The sequence below is a fragment of the Alligator sinensis genome, unplaced genomic scaffold, assembly GCF_000455745.1.
Source record: "Alligator sinensis unplaced genomic scaffold, ASM45574v1 scaffold794_1, whole genome shotgun sequence".
NCBI lineage: Eukaryota > Metazoa > Chordata > Crocodylia > Alligatoridae > Alligator > Alligator sinensis.
Genome location: NW_005842125.1, coordinates 612,680 through 631,152, shown reverse-complemented (window position 1 = coordinate 631,152; position 18,473 = coordinate 612,680). Strand labels below are relative to the sequence as shown.

At 46.5% G+C, this 18,473-nt stretch overlaps 1 protein-coding gene across 5 annotated transcripts in view; it reads right to left on the bottom strand.

Moving 5' to 3' along the window:
* Positions 1 to 12,412: 12,412 nt before the first annotated feature.
* Positions 12,413 to 18,473, bottom strand: part of MAP4K3 (mitogen-activated protein kinase kinase kinase kinase 3) — a 138,733-nt gene continuing 132,672 nt past the window's right edge. For all 5 annotated transcript variants that reach the window (XM_025205673.1, XM_025205674.1, XM_006024921.3 and 2 more), the window contains 2 exons: positions 16,992 to 17,047; positions 12,413 to 13,758 (listed from right to left, as the gene is read on the bottom strand). In XM_025205673.1, the coding sequence (XP_025061458.1) occupies positions 13,671 to 13,758; positions 16,992 to 17,047 (144 nt within the window). In that variant the 3' untranslated portion in view covers positions 12,413 to 13,670. The remainder of the gene's footprint in view (positions 13,759 to 16,991; positions 17,048 to 18,473) is intronic.

Sequence of the window (18,473 nt, the reverse complement as noted above, 5' to 3'; positions counted from 1 at the left end):
AAAATGGAATTGCCAGGTATTCAAAATGCCCATATCTGGACTGGAAAGTAGTCTTCCATTCATCCCCCTGCCAAAAGTGGACCAAATTATATGGTCCTCTTGGGTCCAACTTCATAACTATGCAAGCTTGTCCCAGCCTTTTGAATAGCTCTCTGAGTAGGAAGAACAGGTACGGGTTCTGGGTCATGACCTTGTTTGGGGCCCGGTAGTACACAAACAACCATAGAGACCCATCCTTTTTCTTAAAAAACATGACAAGGGCACCAGCCAGGGATGCTGAGGGACAAATGTACCTCTTGGCAAAGTTCTGTGGGCACGTCTACACAAGACTCTTTACTGCGCAGTAGAGCTGTTTATTACTCAGTAAGCATACACATCTACATGTGAACATGCTTATTGCGCAGTAAACTGCTCTACTTACAAGTAAATTTGCTACCTGAAAATGCAAGTAGTAAATTTACTCATGAGTAGTTACTATGCAGTACTGCGCATGTAGAAGATGCTGACTGGGAGCAAATTTACTCCCAGTCAGCCCTGCCGCTAGGGGGGCCAGCCTCAGCATAGCCCCAGGACTCCAGGGCTGGGAGCCTCTCCTGCCCCAGGCCTGGGCCAGCTCTATGCCAGCCCCAGCCCCAGCCCAAGGCCCTTAAAAGCCCGCAGGCACTCTGGAGCCCTGGGGCATGTGCAGGCAGCCTGTGGACACACCTGCCTACTGCGTCCCCCAGCAGGGCTGTTCAGGCAACCTGCTTCCACTCTGGCTCTGCTCCCTGGCACCACAGTGCTATGTGGCTGCCAGGGCCACACCATTCAGCCCCACAGGGTGCTGCAGGCACCTGCCAGGCTTGCCAATACCCACGCCCAGCTGCACCCAGCTCCTGGCCACCAGGGCCAGCTCCACCTCGCTGCAAGTGACCCCTAAAAGCCTGCCCGGACCTTGCAGCTGCTGCCTGGCACTACCTCACTGCACAGCTGCTAGTCCTGCATTGTGCTCCTGCACTGAGCACTACGGGCAGCTGCCCAGGCCCAGGCCCAGCAGCACTGGAACAGCCATGCAGAGGCCCAGAGAGCCATTGTGGGACCCCAATTGGTCACTGGACGAGACTGCAGACCTAGTGGCACAGTGGGGAGGCTGAGGTGCTCAGCCAGTTTGCCTGGGGTGGGTGCTCCAACACCCACATTTATGAAGGGCTGTCAGGCCATATGTGGGAGCGTGTGCACAACCGGTCAGCGTCCCAGTTCTCTATAAAGCTCAAGGCCTTACAGGCATAGTGGGTCACTGTGATTGACCACAACCATTGGTTGGGGACTGCCCACAAGTCCATGCCCTTTATGCGGCAACTGGACACCATTCTCATGCCCCAGGACCCTGGTCGTAGCCATGCTGTGTACACCAGCATGGATGACTTGCCCAAAACCTCCACTATGGCCTGGCAGCTACCAAGTGAAGCCCCCTTGGGCCACCAGCAGCCTGTCCTGCCAAGCTCCCCACACCCAGTATTATCCAGCATCTTTGGGAGCCCAGGCCAGGCAGTGAGGTGCTGGCTGTTGCTGCCAGGGCAGAGGCTGGAGCAGCCATGGTGCAAAGAGGCAGAGGCTGCAGCGAGAGAGCTGCTGTGTGCTGCACCCCACACTGTGCATGCTGCTCCTGGCCAGAAAAGCAGCTGGCCAGGGAGCAGGGCTGCCTTTTAAAGATGGCTACTGGCCACAGCTGCTGGAGCCTTCAGCTCACCCTGGTGGCAGCAGGGGCCCATTGAAGGGCTGCAGGAAGCCTCCCACTTCTCCGCATGTGTAAACACATGCCTGGGAGTGTTTACTCTCGAGTAGTTTACTTGAGAGTAAACTGCTCCCGGATCAAACGCGTATGTAGACATGCCCAGAATGTATTCCCTCAGGGCCCTCCTTCCAACTCAGACAAGGAATATAGGTATCTGAAGGGCACATGGCCCCAGGTTATAAGTCAATGGAGCAATCATATGGCTGGTACAGCAGTGGGTTATATATGTTTTTCTTATTGAAAACATCAGCAAAATCCTGATATTTGGCTGGCAGCTTGGTGGTTTCTTCCTGGGATGGTGTCTTCACTGATGTAGGTCCTACTTCCTGAGGAATGGAGGACTGAGCTACTGCTGCCCCTGAAGTCTGGGGTGTGCAGCATGTCCCTAGGCAAGGTGGTGGGGTTGACAGGACAATGGGCTTGGCTGTGGCATACAGGGTTTCTGGCAGTAGTTAGAATTAAATTGGTTTCACACTACCAATGGATAAACAAGTGTGGAAGATCAGCCAAGGGATTCCTAATGTCATAGAAATACGATAGAAACTGAAGGGGGCAATTTCCAAGGATATTGGACCTGAGGTGAGTGGGGTGCTGTCAATTAACTCAATCACTACCAGACTGGCCCTATGCCTCAACTGGGTTGTATCTTGCCTTGCTAAAAGTGATGTCCATGAAGTTGTGTGAGACACCTGAGTCCACCAGGGCCAACTGCTGCACTGTATCCATGGTGAGGTGGGAAAGATGTAAAGTTACCAACAAAAGGGAGGGGAGGGGAAGGACAGAGCCCCACAGTGACCCCCTATTCCCAAGGCAAGGGTAGATGAAAGGGCAGGGTACAGGCCTGCCACCCCACCCAGATCCCCTTATTCCAGCTGGAAACTCTGGTTTCCCAGAGGTGGCGCCCCTATGCTTGGTGGGGCAGGTGGCTGCCAAGTGTCCTTGCATGTCACAATATGAAAAAGCTGACTACTTGTGGCTGGCTCCTTTCATTGTCTGACAGGTGGGGTCTACCAGTATCCACCTGCATAGGCTCTTCCAGTGGCTGTCCCTGGGGTGGTAGGGGAGCTGGGATCAAGAGTTAAGGTCCCTTCTGGGGGCCCCTCCTCTTCTCTATGCATCGTTTGGAAAGGCTGTGCACAGCTTAATCAAAGGGCCCAAGTTGGTCTTTCAGTTCCTCAATCAGGACTTGACAAAACTGGAATAACTGGGCTGCCTCATTCCACTTGGTGTTGGTGGCCAAGTGCTGAAAGTCCATGACATACTGGTTCACTGGTTGACTGCCCTGCTGCAGTCTGAAAGGCTAGTTCTATGGATCAGGGTTGCAGGAAGTCCACATACATGCACAACAGCCTTCAAGAATCCTTCTAAGTCTTTCAGTAAGGGACCGAAGGTCTCTAGAAGGAGGGATGCCCAAGTCAGGAAATTCCCTGAAAACACCCTACTAGTCTTGCCTTAGCCTTTTCTGTGGGGTAGGTGTACGTACAAAGAGTAGACAGCAAGCAACATTGATTTAGATTTAGAAATCCCTGGAACTTCTTCAGGTCCCCACTGAAGTGTTCTGGGAGCAGGACCTTGAGCTGGATGGTAGGTAAAAAGGTAGCAAAAGCTGGGGCCCAAGTCTTGCTGCAACCTGAGGGTAGCAATCTCCTCCTGGCTGGCCTCACTCAGTGCTGGCCCAACTTTAGCCTGGGCCTGTGTTTATTCCAGGTGGCTGAACAAGTCCTATTTTCCCCCACTGCAGTTGGTCAACTAGGGCCTGGAGCCAGTGAACTGCCTGCTATAGGCAGGCTACCAGTCCCTGAAGGCCCAGGGCCTCCAGTGGAGTTGGCAGGTGTGAGTGCAATGGGGTCCATACCATCAGGTGCCACCTTGCAATGGGTCAAAAAGGGTAGTCCAGGCAAACTGTTAGTAACCGGGGCCTGGATGGTCAGGGAAAGTCATCTGATTCACAGGGCAAGTCCAAGGGCTGGGTTCCCAAGGAGCCAGGAGTCTGCTACCAGAGTCAGGGTGAATCAGAAGTCAGGGTGAGCCAGGAGTCAGAATTAGGAGGCAGAGCCAAGTCAGGGTGACCCAAGGGTCAGGGCCAGAGATCTGAGAAGTAGCAAGAAAGCACAGAAGGTCAAGAGCAAGTGCCTACATTTTTGCCAGGACAGAGTACAACAGGCTAGGCCTAGCTGTTAAAGGCTGGAGAGGGTGGGCTCTGCTGCTTGTGGCCTCAGTGGACTGGTGTTCCTAACTGCCCCACTAGGATCAGCTGAGCTCAGGGCACAGCTCAAGACTCACTGCAGTGGGTGCTTGTTTCCCTGCAGCCTCAAGGGATTGGGATTGGCTGGGCTCAGGGCTCTGAGCTGGCCTCATTACAGGCCCATGCTTATTCTCCCCGCCCACAGGTGACTGGTAGGGAGGGCACATGCCCCCTGAGATTTGTCCCCGGCTCGGCACCGTTCAGGATGGGGCAGTTTTTTTGCCATGCAGGCCAGCAGCGTGTTGGTGGGGGAGTCACTAGCTATCCTCTTTGAAAACTCATAGAGCTTGGATGTGGTCCCAGATGACTGAAAAAGGGCAAATACAGTGCTCATCTTCAAAAAAGGGAAGGAGGAGGATCTGGTGGTCTACAGACCAGTCAGCCTGATCGCTATACCTGGAAAGATCATGGAGCAGATCCTCAAGGAATCCACTGAGAAGCACCTAGACGAAAACAAGGTGATCAGGAAAAGCCAGCATAGATTCACTAAGAGCAAGCCATGCCTGATTAAACTGATTGCCTTGTATGATAAAGTGACAGGCTCTGTGGATGGTGGAGAGCAGCGGACGTGATATGTGTTGACTTCAGCAAGGCTTTTGACACGCTCTCTCATGACATTTTCATTAACAAGATAAGGAAATACAGACCAGCCAAACGTACTGTAAGGTGGATAGATAAGTGGTTGGATCATCATACTCAACAAGTAGTCATAATGGCTTAATGTCTAGCTGGGAGGAGGTATCAAGTGGGGTTCTCCAGGAGTCTGTCCTGGGTCCAGTATTGTTTAATATCTTCATTAAAGATTTAGATGATGAGATTGAGTGCATGCTTAGCAAATTTGCAGACAACACCAAGCTGGGTGGACTTGCAGATAACCTGGAGAGTATGGCTAGGATTCAGAATGACCTAAATAGACTAGAGAAATGGTCTGCAATCACTCAGATGAGATTTAGCAAGGACAAGTGCAAAGTCCTGCACTTAGGATGGAATAACCACATGCACAAATACAGACTGGAGAATGACTGGCTAGGCTGCAGTACTGCAGAGAAGGACCTGGGGTTTACAGTAAATCATAAACAGAATATGAAACAACAGTGTGATTTTGTTCTTAAAAAAAAAGCCACCAGCATCCTGGGTTGTGCCACTTGCAAATCAAGGGAAGTGATTCTTCAACTCTATTCAGCACTAGTAAGGCCTCACTTGGACTACTGTGTCCAGGTTTGGGTCCCACACTTCAAGGCGGCTGTGGAGTTTTGAAAGTGTCCAGTGCAGGGTAACACAATGATCAGAGGCTTTGAAGACAAGACTTCTGAGAAAAGGCTAATAGAACTAGGTTTATTTAGTCTGAAGAAGAGAACGGGGTGGGGGTGGGGGTGGTGTTGATAACAGTCTTTAAATACTTGCAGGGTATTTACAAAGAGGATGGAGATGGGCTTTTCTCTGTGGCCACAGGGGAATGGACTGAAAGCAATGGCTTCAAGCTGCAGCACGGGAAATTTAGGTTGGAGACTAGGAGGAACTTTCTGAATAGGAGGGTGATCAAGCATTGGAACAGGCTACCTAGAGAAGCTGTGGAATCTCCATCCTTGGAAGTTTTCAAGAGCAAGTTGGTTTAGTCAGGGATGATGCTGCCTTAAGTAGGGAGATGGACTAGATGACCCTGCAAAGTCCCTTTCAGTCCTCCTTTCTTTTAAGTCATATAATTCCTAACTTCCAAAGCATACAACTTGTTTTCTTTGGTATAGAAACCTGAGGCACATAAGGAAGGCAAGGGTAGCAGATTATGGTTTCTTTTTCAAACCAATGATGGGGCTAGAACATTTTGGTGCAAACCTCAGAATCACCTCCTCTGGGGAAACATTGCAGACTGGGATTTCCAGGTGGCCCTGAACTTCCTACCTCTCTTAACCAAATTAGCTGCAAGCAAGAATAAAAATTGAAAAAAAAGCACAGGGAAGACTCCTTTACATAGCAACTGAAAAGATTCAGTGATTGCCTGGTATAGAGATTCATTTTCCTCCCAAGGGCCCCTTTGCAGAGAGACAGCCTTCTGCAGCATGCTGCAAAAATGAGCCATCAGTGGAAGAAATATGGTATTAGGATGTCAATTCCATGACTTGGACCATCAGGAAGCCAGGACTCAGCAATGGTGAAGAACATAACTAAGAGAAATTCCAATATAACTCTAAGAAACACCAATCGTTTTCAACCTTTAGAAACAAAGCATCCTCAGAAACAATTCTTGGAACTGCTTGCAATGCCCAGATTCACGGAAATCTTGTATGTGTAAAACCTCTTAGAATTTCCAAGACAAGTCTCAGGTCTCTTAGGCTGGGAGCTAGAGAGGATAGTGGAATAGTGTCACAGTGCTTAGGGTCAGAAGGAACCTAAACAGATCATCAGGTCCGACCTCCTGCCCCGGGCAGGAACAGGTGCCAGGGTCATATCACCCCAGCCAAATATCTGTCCAGCCTCCTCTTGAAGACCCCCAAGGTAAGAGAGAGTACCACCTCACTTGGGAGCCCATTCCAGAGCCTGGGAGCCCTAGCTGTAAAGTAAAAATAGGACCTTCATGGATGCTGAACGGATGTATGTAGGAGTCCAAGACACTCTGAATGCTGGGACCACTACATCCCTGTTTAGTGCTTAAGACTCCACTTTCCTCACATATCTATTTGACATCTGCTAGTCATTTCACCAGGGACAGGAACAGAAATTACACATAAACCAGTAAAAGTGACCAGAAACCAGTTCAAATCTGTAACACAACAGAAGTTCGTTCAGTGCACATAAACTGCTTTCAAAATGGCCAAAACCAATTTAAGATAAACCTGGATGGATGTAATATCAGACTCAACTGATTTAAGTTAAATTGGTTTACTGAACTTCTGTCCCAGATCCCCTCACGATTCAAGTTAACTCACAGTCCTCTGGCATCCCAGGATGCTTTGCACGTCCACTGGAACCACCCCCAAGCATGGGCAGGATAGCCTTAGCCCAAGTTGTCTGCACCAACAGAGCAGGGAGGCATGCTCTAGTGCCCCCTCCCTCCCTCCCCACCCAGCTTCTAGCCTGAGCCTGAGCAGGCATGTGGCTGCATTTCTGGAATCAAAAAGTGAATGACTGTTCAGTTGCTTATTGGTTCAATCTATGCACCTTAGACTAACCTGCAAAGGTTGAATCTATTCAACCTCAGGCATTTTGACTGTCTGTACTTAGCCCTAAGAGCTTTTCTTTTGCTAAAATGTAGGCGAGGTGATTTTAATCCTTGATGCCTTATGTTATGAGCTCTTGTGAGCAATATCTGTTCTCAGTTAGGGCTCAGGAAGCACCCAGCATGTTGGGGGCATGGCTGTAAACAAGAGATAGAAGAAGGTCATCAGCAAAAATTCCTGTCCTGAGAAGGGAATTGGATTTCCTTCATTTGGGATTTTTAGCTGGTATTGTCTTGTTCCTGCTTAGAAGGCCTACTATGTTCCAGCAGCCCTAGCATTTTTTTCTCATGGACATGGCAAGCAAATCCACAAAGAATCTTAGGAGCAGAGAAAGAAATCCTGTAACTACCTGCAACTCGACCAATTGTTCCCACAACTTTCCTGGGATCAGCATTTGCTTTGAATGGAAAGGACCCTACCTGAGCCCACTCAGTGCTGCAGAACATAGGCTGACTACTGATTATGAACAGTCAGGAAAATTTATGAAGTACAGAGTTGTCGCTTCACTGAGAGGGAAAGCTTCCACATCAAGGCACCATCTTTCAAAGTACTTGGTGAAAGGCATAGGCAGACAAGGTTCCTTGGGTGAATTTGATATCTTTTATTAGACCAACCCAAATGGTTGGAGAATAGTTATTAAGCAAGCTTTCGGATTCAAAAACCCTTCGTCAGGCTCAGGAAGCTGCAGCAGTTGGTGTGTGCTCTTCCTGGATGGAATGAAAAGTAAAGAAGCCAGGGGCTGGGCTGGGCTGGGCTGGGGAGTCAGTTGCCAGGCAGATTGTAATGTATCAAAAATCCAGTGTCTGTGTTTAGTCCCTGATCTCTAGTATCCAGCAGGTTGATGAAATGGAGCTCATAGGCTCGTCTCTGGGAAGTGTTGTGTAAGTTTCCCTTGAGGATCAGGACTGAGAGATTGGAGAGAGAGTGGCCCTCCTGTGAGAAATGTGCCCCCACTGGTAATTGAGTGTTTCTGTCTTTGATGGATTTCCGGTGTGCATTCATTCTGGTGGGCAGTTGTTGTCTGGTCTCTCCTACATATCTTCCATCAGGGCATTTGGTGCATTGGATGAGGTATATTACATTTCTGGAGGTGCAGCTGTAAGATCCAGGGATGCTGATGGCTCTGTTGTGGGGTGTAGTAATAGTGGGGGTGGTGGAGATGTGGGGGCAGGTTTTGCATTTCTTGTCATGGCACGGTCTGGATCCTTTTGGTGTGTTCTGGGCTTGAGGAAGTTTGCTTCTGGTGATGAGGATGGTGAGGTTCGGTGCTTGTCTGAAGGCTAGGACGGGTGGCTCTGGGAAGATCTTTTTAAGAATAGGGTCTTTTTCTAATATGGGTTGCAATTTTTTGAGGATTTTCCGTACAGGTTCAAGGGAGGGGTGATACATCCTAACCAGCGGTGTGCGATTTGTGGGAGTTTTTCTTCTGTACTGCAGCAGTTCTTCACGTGGTATCCAGGTGGCTCTTTCAAACGTGCGATCTACCTCTCTGGAGGAGTCCTTGCTGGGTGAAAGCCTTTTTAAGATTGGTGAGGTGGCAATCCCGGGTGTGCCCTTCAGTACAGATGCGGTGGTATCTGAGGGCTTGGCTGTATATCAAAGCTTTTTTGGTGTGTTTCGGGTGATTGCTGGTTCTGTGCAGATATGTATGTTGGTCTGTGGGTTTCTTGTATACTGTGGTCTGTATTTTACCCTTCTGGATACTGATCATTGTGTCTAAAAAGGGGATGTTGGTGCTGGAGTATTCTAAAGAAAGTCGGATGGAGGGATGGTGACTGTTGAATTTCTGGTGGAACTCAATCAGAGATTGCAGGTTCTCAGTCCAAATGATGAAGATGTCATCGATGTATCTTACGTATAGTAAGGGTTTGATGGTGCAGTTCTTGAGGAAGTCTTCTTTCAGGTGGCTCATAAAAAGGTTGGCATACTGTGGGGCCATTTTAGTGAAAGGCACACACTTAAGGAATTGTCAAAAGAAATACAGAGTGGGGAAGATGTAGTATTTGTAGTGCTCCAAAGCCAACCCCAAAGGAAACCTTGGTCCCACTTGGCCTTGGCACCACCTGGTCATGGTGTGTCCTGCTGCCCCCTGGGCATGCAGTGGGGCTGGGGCGGTTCCGTGGCTGGATTGCCTTTCTAGACAGCCCGGGTGGTGGTGGCTCCTTCTGGCTGCTGCTGCCACTGGCCCTAGTCCCACAGTAGCGGTGGGGACCAGCACGCGTGCAGACCCAACCCCACGCACCTCATGCCGACTCTGGGCTCGCCCGCCTAGGCTCAGCAGCAGCAGCATGGGAGAGAAACTGCTGCTCAGCGCGAGGCAGAAGTGGCCCTTCCCCCTGGTGCGCCTGCCCAGAGCCTGCATGGAGCTGCCCTGCATCTATGCCATGTTACCGCTGCATCTGGGCTGCTCAGTGGGGCAGCGCAGAGCAGACACAGTGCAGCCCTGCATGGGCTCCAGGCAGCTACACCAGGAAGTACTGGCAGCAGGAGCAGCAGTTTCTCTCCCATGCTGCCTCTGCTGAGCCAGGGCCCCAGTGCCTGCTCTGAGCCAGCTCCTCTGGGCTGAGCAGCAGCCCAGTGGCAGCAGCAGCTGGAAGGAGCTGCCCCAGCCCCGCTGCATAACCAGGGGTGGCAGGAGGCACCATGGGCAGGCAGTGCAGAGCAGGCATGGGGCACGCTGGGGCTGTGTGCTGTTGTTGGTGGTGGAGAGGTGCTGCAGGGCATGCGGGCTCTGGCCTGTTGCAGGATGGGTGCTGACTGGCTCCGGGGGCACATGTGGGGCGGGGGGGGCTCGCATGGACACCCCACCACACCCAAAAACTCCACAATCACACCTTCCCCCACACACAATCACATCCCACAAACAATGCACCCACCCACAGCCCTCTCACACACCTGGGCACCTCTGGGGGGAGCCTCGCTCACTGCTACATGCACACACGCATCTTCCCATATCTCCCACCCTTCCACAATATACAAGAGTAAGACTTCATTTTGAGCTATTATGGAATCACTTCTATATATACAGCACAAACACATGTCAGGACAAAAATATATATTTAAAATAAAATTAAAATATGTTATTAAAGACGTTTGATTTTTAGTATATAATTTCGGGGGGTTTTGGTTCCAAGATGGCAAGCCCCCTTCCCCAAAGGAGTACTTCCAGGGGCAAGGGGAGGGACTTCTGGTGGCAAAGGTCATAGATTAGGGGTGGGGACTTCCAGTCCCAAGATGGCAATTGGGGGTGGAGTGCTTATTAAGGGGGAGGGCCACCCAGGCAGCCCTCAACAGATCACCAAAACTCTTTAAGTGGCCCTCCAGCTGAACTAATTGTCCACCCCGATCTAGTTGAAACTTCCTGTTATATATATATATATGCAACATGGAACACAACAGCATTCTAGTGATCTCTTTTCTATTCACCCAGGGGAAGGGGAGTGGGGCAGGGATGGTGAGCACTCTCTTGTTCACTACGCCTCTACTCTCCAGGAATATCACCTGCCAGAACCCTAGAACTGGGAGACTGGAAGCCCCATGTCCCTGTTCTCCAGCCCCCAATACCCACGTACCTGTGTCTGGTCTCCCGATTTGGGCAGGAAGGCATGGGATTGCCTGGTTCCATTGGCGGCGGGCACTGGGCCTTGGGTTGCCCGGTTCCAAGGGGCAGAATGCTCCAGGAAAGCAGAAGCAGAACCGACAGAACGTTGATATTATTTCTGTCCCTCCCCCAATGGAGGGGAGAACAGAGCTACATCCACAGCTACAGCTACAGTTCTGGAAGACTGAGGGCTACAGAGCCACAGGTTGCTGAAGCCCTCTATCATGTCCTCTGGCTGCAGAACAGGCACCTACTTACAGCCAGAGAATTTTTAAAGCCCTTCAGATTGGAGGGGGCGGGCATGGCAGGGGGCTGTACATCTACCAGTCCCTGAAACACTCCATGCAGCTGTGCAGCTGCAATGTGAAATGCTTCAACTATTGCATTTGTCCTCATCCATAAGCTGTCATCTCTGACATACCTGTTGCAGACTAGCCAGGATAAATACTGTGGGACAGCAAGAAGACAGGGAGAGGAGACGAGCCAAAAGGTTTGGGGGGATTGGAATTGGATGTGGTTGTGCAACATTGCCAAAGGCTAGTAGATAGTATAGCACAGGGACACAACTGCTTGTCAGACAGCAAAAAAACTGGGGAGGAAACATTAGCAAAATCCTGGCTTTTATGCTGACTCAGGTTTTGCACCCATGCATCAGTTTGGACACAAGCTGTATTGGGTAAAATTTGTCTATGCTCTCCCTGCCAGGAAGAATCTTGAATTAGCACCCAAAAATTTAATCAGGAAGAGTATTTGCTTCAGCTGAAATAAAACTTGTAATGCTGTTCTTTACTGCCTCATCTTCATGGCTACTACCCCAGTCAATGATCCTCAAGTAGTGATAGGAACTCCTTATCACCAGACCAAACCATATGTTTCTAAAGACAAGACAAGACAATTACATAGTGTTTTCAAATCTCCCTTTTTATCAAATGCCCCCTGCAAAACCCCAGCACGTGCATATAAATAGTGCTGACCATGCTCCCAGATTCACCAAGGTGTTTGGATTCAATTTTTTGATTCAGTGGGAGCAGTTGGTACTGCAGCTGCCCAATCCCCACCCCCTTCAACCCTTTTCTCCCAGATAAGCTCTGCTCCCATATACCTTCTGACTCTCCCCCAGTCCCTGAACCTTGTTCAGTGCCCCTCAACATCCCATCAGGTTCATCTCTCAGTCTTCAAATCTGCCTTTACACAGGTTGTTAGGGATGTGCTGAAATGAGAGTAATTTATCCTCCGTGATACACCTGCGATTTTAAGAGCGTTTCAAACTAATACACTGATCCTTGCACAAACATATCCAGTTGGACCCCCACCCTTCATAGTTAATGAACTGAGTCTATAATTAAATCATATAGGCTTGTTTGTAAATCATCCCCCAAATACAGATGTTAAATCTAAGAAATCTGCATTCCTGGCAGCCTGATCTTTTATACATGCAGCATGCTGCCCATAGTATAAACTTGGTCCATAAACATTTAATGGCAGAACTCAAAACTGGATATTTTCCACAGGCAAAATGTAGTCTCATGTGGAAATTAGTGCAAGTGGTAATCTACTTGTACAACAACATGTTAAAAAATGTTTATTTTACATTATATACACTAGGGAACACACTCAAAAGCATTACCAATCACAACAATAATGCAGACCATAAACCACTTTAGTTTTGTTCTTAGTGTGTATTATCACAATAAAATATAAAGAACATATACAAAAAAGAGCCAAATATGTGCATTTTGCTAAAACTTGGCAATTACATACTCCATTGGAAAATATCAATCAAAAATAATTTTGATCAAAACTAAGTTCCTGTGATGTGTAGCAACGGTTATATTGTTTGTATGAGGTAGTAACTAAATTATTTTGGCCATGTGTTAACGTCCTAAAATCAAGGAAAGTGTGAAAATGGTTATAAGGCCAAAAAAAGTCAACATGTAACAAGATCTTCAAACCATTTCCACAATGTGGAATGTTACAGTTCTTCATCATGCTATGAAAATGTTTACTGAAGTCTCTGAAGAATGCTAATTTTATCACTGTATATACTAATCATTCATACAACTATTGAAGTGTTACAGCAAGGTACCACTATTCTGGGATTCATACCCATTCCAGAAGGTATTGTTTTCAAGCACAGAGAAGTACTTAAATAGAAAAATACAGGTGCTTAATTGGTTTGTTTCACAAAGAAAACTACCCACATAAACTAAAAAAGGTACTTAGAAGCCCAAGTCATATCCACAAAGTCACAGCTTACCTTTGTGACTAAATACATCACAGATCAATACTTTGTGCAAACATGAAGACCAGTGTACTTGCATAAAAATGAAAAACAAGATTGTAATCCATTTACAGCCTTGGTTACAATGTCTGAAACTTAAGATTTATTTGTATTAGTAAATTACATATAATAAAATACAATAGTGTTATTAAACGCATTATGTTCATCGCTAGCATCCCATTTTATAATAACCACACAAGAAGTCCTTAAAATAGTACCCCAACTGTATTTTTGCAGCCTCAGCAGCCTTTACATCTGTACAGGTAAGACACTTGTACATAAGAGAAGGACCATTATCTACATAAAGTCAGTGTAGGTCTTCATCAATGTTTCACTGAAAAATACTGCATATGTACAAAGATTACATAACAGTGAATCAAGCACTTCTGTGGTATAATATGCTAAGTGTGTCCATACTACTTCAATAAAATTGTCACCTTTCTCTCATGCCACAATAAATTACAAAGTAACTGCAGCTCATGTGCAATTTAAGTCCTCCATTATGGTTGCAGTAGTAGTGTTTTCTTCTCACAGTCATCTGCCATGCCTGATTCTCAGTAACTGTTTTCATGACCTGCCAGGATGTATAAATTGCTGTTGGCTGTTGGATTATCCGTTGGCCTACTTTCCAATACCACAACCCTAAAAATAAAGAGGTTAAATAAATGAACACAAAAATACATTGTGAAATGCCCCAACTGTAATTGAGATTCATTGTTGAGTGCAAAGTTTCCTTCCTTTCTCATAGGGCTCATCTGTAAATCTGTCCCTCGCCAATCATTCTACTTCACTTCTGCTATAGGGTTTATTCATGGTTCATCCCCTATTGCCTGAACTACTGCACTCTCCTCTATGGCTTCTCCAATTTTCCATGCTATTTACTTCCCAAGAACCACTTCCTCTATGGAGGAATACATCAATTATTTGTAAATCACTTAACTTCCATACAATGTGCCTACTTAACATGGTGCAGGAACAGAATGGGGACAGAGAGCAAGACAGACAGAACTGACCAGACTGTCAGAGAAGCTTCTTGAGTATTAGGCCACCAACCTATCATCAGCTGAAAAAAAGATGTCAAATCACTCATCAGTGGATCCAATAAATTGTTGCTCAATATATTAGTTGGGAGGGGCTGGAGGGGCAATTTGCAAACCCATTTTAATATGGATACATACAAAGGTCAAGGAACTTGCTACACCTTACATACAGAACAGGAGACCATTTAGAACAGGAGACCATTTCCTGGAGAGGACTTGGGGTTACTGATGGCAACCAAGTCATAGGAATCCCTGGTACCCATTGCTGTGTAAAAAGAGAAGATACTATGCCTGAATGTACACATGATAACATGCATTATGAGCAGGGAAGCTGATGCTGCCTCTGAATATGGCACTAGTAAAAACATTAATGGTATTACCATGCATTTAAGTCTGGTATCCACACTTTACATGCTGGAGCAGGCCCAGACTGATTTGTGATCCAGAAGAGACCCTGACAACAAGGCATTAAAAGAATGGTATTCTAGTTTTTTTATGGATGCCTACTGTAACAGGGCACCCAAAAACATTTTTGAATACCCCATTCTAAGAGCAGTACACCCCACTCTTGCCCACCATGCCTTGATGTTAATAAATATATATAGTGCGAGAGGCTACTCTGGTCTTATTATATGGACCACCTTAATTGTGGCCGTGGCCTTGTGGGCCATTCACATGGCTCTGTACCTCCCCTACACCATGCTTCATAGATGGCATTGTTACAGATGTTCTACTTATTGCCAATACAGCCCCTGGCTGGGCCTTCAGACCCCTTGGCTTCTCCTAGCACCACATGCACCAACTGTATGGTAATATGTATTGCTACTGATGTGCCACATCAAAGCTACCTTTTAAAGCTTGTTGTCATATGCATCTTTAAAAAAAATTACTACATGTGGGAATCAGCAACAAAGAATATTTGCAAAAGATTTGAATGAGGAATAGATAGATAGTGGCTTGCTAAGTAAGATTCAAGAACCATTAGGTATACAGAAACAGAGAAGGAAGAAAGACAAATGGGGCCAAGAGGCTGGCATCATTGGTAATGATGGGGTGGGGGTGTGGAGGGATGTTAAGAGACGATGTTAGAGACATATGTTGGGAACAGACTGTGTAGAGTCTTGAAAACAAGTGCAGATTCCAAGCTGGGGGATGGCAGTGGAATAATTCAGACTGGGGTGTTACTTATGGGCAAGAAATGACACTAGAAGCCACATCTGAATGAAATGAAGGAATGTAATTACTGACAGGATGTTGTACTGCAGCATCCATTTGTTCCAGAATTCACCCTGAGAGAACAGTACTTCATTATCTGTTTAAATTTCAACATTTTTCTAGCCATTACACTTATGAAGATAATTTAAAAAAAAAATATGACCTTCATGTAGCCAGCAAAGCTACACCTGCAGAAGGGTCTACAGACTATTCCAAACACCTTGACTGAATCCCAATGTTGTTCTATCAACTGACAATAAGGACTAAATCCTGTTTCATCTTTACACATTTAAGCAGCACTTATATAGCCACAGAAACACAACACTTGGCACTTACAGCAAGAGTGGAGTCTCCTTGCACTTGCATAGCTATGGTAGCTTTGTGCTTCCCTTTTGAGCATGCTCATATGGCTGCACTATAGACATGACAGTTCTTGGGCAGAAGAAAATTGCCTGGGAATGTGTATAAGGCCAGGTAAGCCCTGAGCCTTTAGTCACAGACAAAACACAAATGATGAGTGTTTGACGCAGGAGGAGGACGACAACTACCATCCTGCCTTTTAGCCCAACAGCGTAATAATAGTGGTGGTTAGTGCACTGAGAGATTCAGGTTCTAGGCCTCCATCACCTAGAGAGGGCTACAGCATGCATCTCCCATTTCCCAGCAAAGTCTCAAACCACCAAGCCATGCGTTGGATATTGCTCAGAGCACTGATTCTCAACCACAGTACCGGGCACCCTGGGGTGCTGTCAGATCCTTTGAAGGATACCAAGATGTGTGAGGAGATAACAGATAAAGACAGGGTCAGTCTTGTCCCTTCCTGAATAATTTCCCACACCCACTACTTAGCCCACTGTAATACATAAATTAGCTTTTGAAATTGGGTGCCACCCATTTCACAAAAATTATGGAGGAGTGCCTCAAATCCAAGGAGGGGCGCTTTGAGTCTATAAAGGTTAAGAAGTACTGGCTCAGAGCATATTCAGCCCTCCCCTTAAAGTGTTCCCCCCTGAGCAGCTAGGAGGAGAAGATCAAGCTAGAGGTCTCAGTGGGATGGATGCAGCTTTCAACATATATTCCTTAAAATACAAAATATGCTCCTTTCACAGGCTCTAGAAAATTGCAGAAGTCTAAAACAAAGAAAATTAAGAGGCTGAGGATCCCTGGGACACGCCTGAACTCTGCAGTTATTGCTGGGAGACCTGGAAGATTCCGACTGCCTCTGGGGCTCAAACTCCTCCTGGGCAGTGCTGTGGATGCTGAAAACATAGCAGGATAATCCCCTCTTTGAAAAGTGTCAATATTATAAATTTTAGCACTTCTGATTAAAGATGCAATTCCCAGTCATCTAAGAGTGTAACAGCTGAAAGCAAATATGCCTGGTTTAAAAACGTTACAACCCAAAAGGAAAAGAGTTTTGGAGGCACGCCTGCTGGTGAATATGAACCTGTAACTGCCTGCTAATGCACAAATTATATTTTTATTCTTCCTTTACAAAAAAAAAAAAGAAGCTTATGAAGGGGGTGAAGAACTTGTTGAGAAAGTGCTCTTAAGAATCAAGAGGAAGAGACAACGGTGTACTCTTTTACTTTAATAGACCATGGTGGGTATTCTTCTTACCTGTCAGATCCAAGTAGCCTGAATATCCTTGTGTTGTCAGAAATTTCCTGTGTGATCTATTTAATGAAAAATATACAAAAAAATTCATGTAGCTTGTAAAACTATTTTTAATTAACCTCCCAGAATGTAATGCATCTAGAAAAGGAATGAATGATCAATGGAAATTGCAGATTAGGTTAAATGAGGACATTTTAATACTGTAATTTTTAAATGAGTAAAGTGAGTTTTCTACAACATCCTGCTGTATTATGCAAAATCCTATTTTAAGCAACTACGGCAGTTGCCGTGGAGACTGCTTTAAAAGTGGACAATCTTCTTAGCTAGTAGTCATAATACCAAGCATGTTTTTTTAGAGTCTAGAGCTTGTTATGGATAGTCAGGTACACTGGAGGGACCAGAGCCACGGATAAAAGGGCCTTGTTGAAAGCCCACTGAGGTCAATGTAGGTCTTGTATTGATTTCAGCAAACTCTGGATAAAGTTCACTTTGCTGCAATCAACAGTAACACAACCAAGAGGAGCAGCAGAGACCACAGAAAGAAAAAATGGAAAAAAATAAAGCAAAAGTACTATTAAACATAAGCACACTGATATTCTAACAAATGAATTATAAAAGTACAATTAAATATTTCAAATATATGATTATGGTGGACAGATGATTTAACTTTTTAATACATTTGCTTCCAAGTCTTCAGTGCTTTAACAAATTTAAAACACTGTTTTGTTTCTTTCAGAGAAACTGTAATATAGTAATAAGCTTTTATTTAGGTGAACACCAAGTGCTGGCATCAGTGAATGCACTCAGCTGAAAATTCAAAATATATTCCAAATTTTACCACCGATTATTATTCAGCCTACTGACATGATTTACACACACATTTAGCTGGCCCTTATCCCTGCAGTCTAGGGCTGTGTGAAATGGCTGTTTTGTTTCAGATTTGGCATTTCAGAGAGACAGTGATTCGTTTTGGTGTTTCAGATCGCTGTCCTGTTTCAACTCGGCCAAATCCGTTTCGGAGTTTTGGCGCTGTTTTGGTGGTTCGGCCGTAGGCTATAATGGGGAATCACTAAAATGCCTATAACTTAGTCATTTCTTTCCTGATTCCGATTAAAATTGCAGGGATGGTAGCCCATTCTGAAGGCATGAAGCCTCCCAAGTTTCAAGGAGATGGATGCAGGGATTTTTGGGAAACCGCTTCAAAATGTTCAAAGCAAAACTAGTATCACTTGCTGGCAGCAGCAGCATGCTGTCATCCTGCATGCAGATCCGTGGGCTGCATCCCTTGGGAGGAGTCTGGCACAGCTCTGCAGCCCTCCCAGGAGGCGCGGGCCCCTGGATCTGTGCGTGGGGTTTCAGCAGACTGCTGCTGCAGGCTGGGGCCAGCGGCAGCCGCTTGGCGCAGCCTGCACTGAGTGCCAGGAAGACTGCAGTGCTGCAGCCTGCAGCAGGAGCCTGCTGAAACCCCACACACAGATCGGGGGC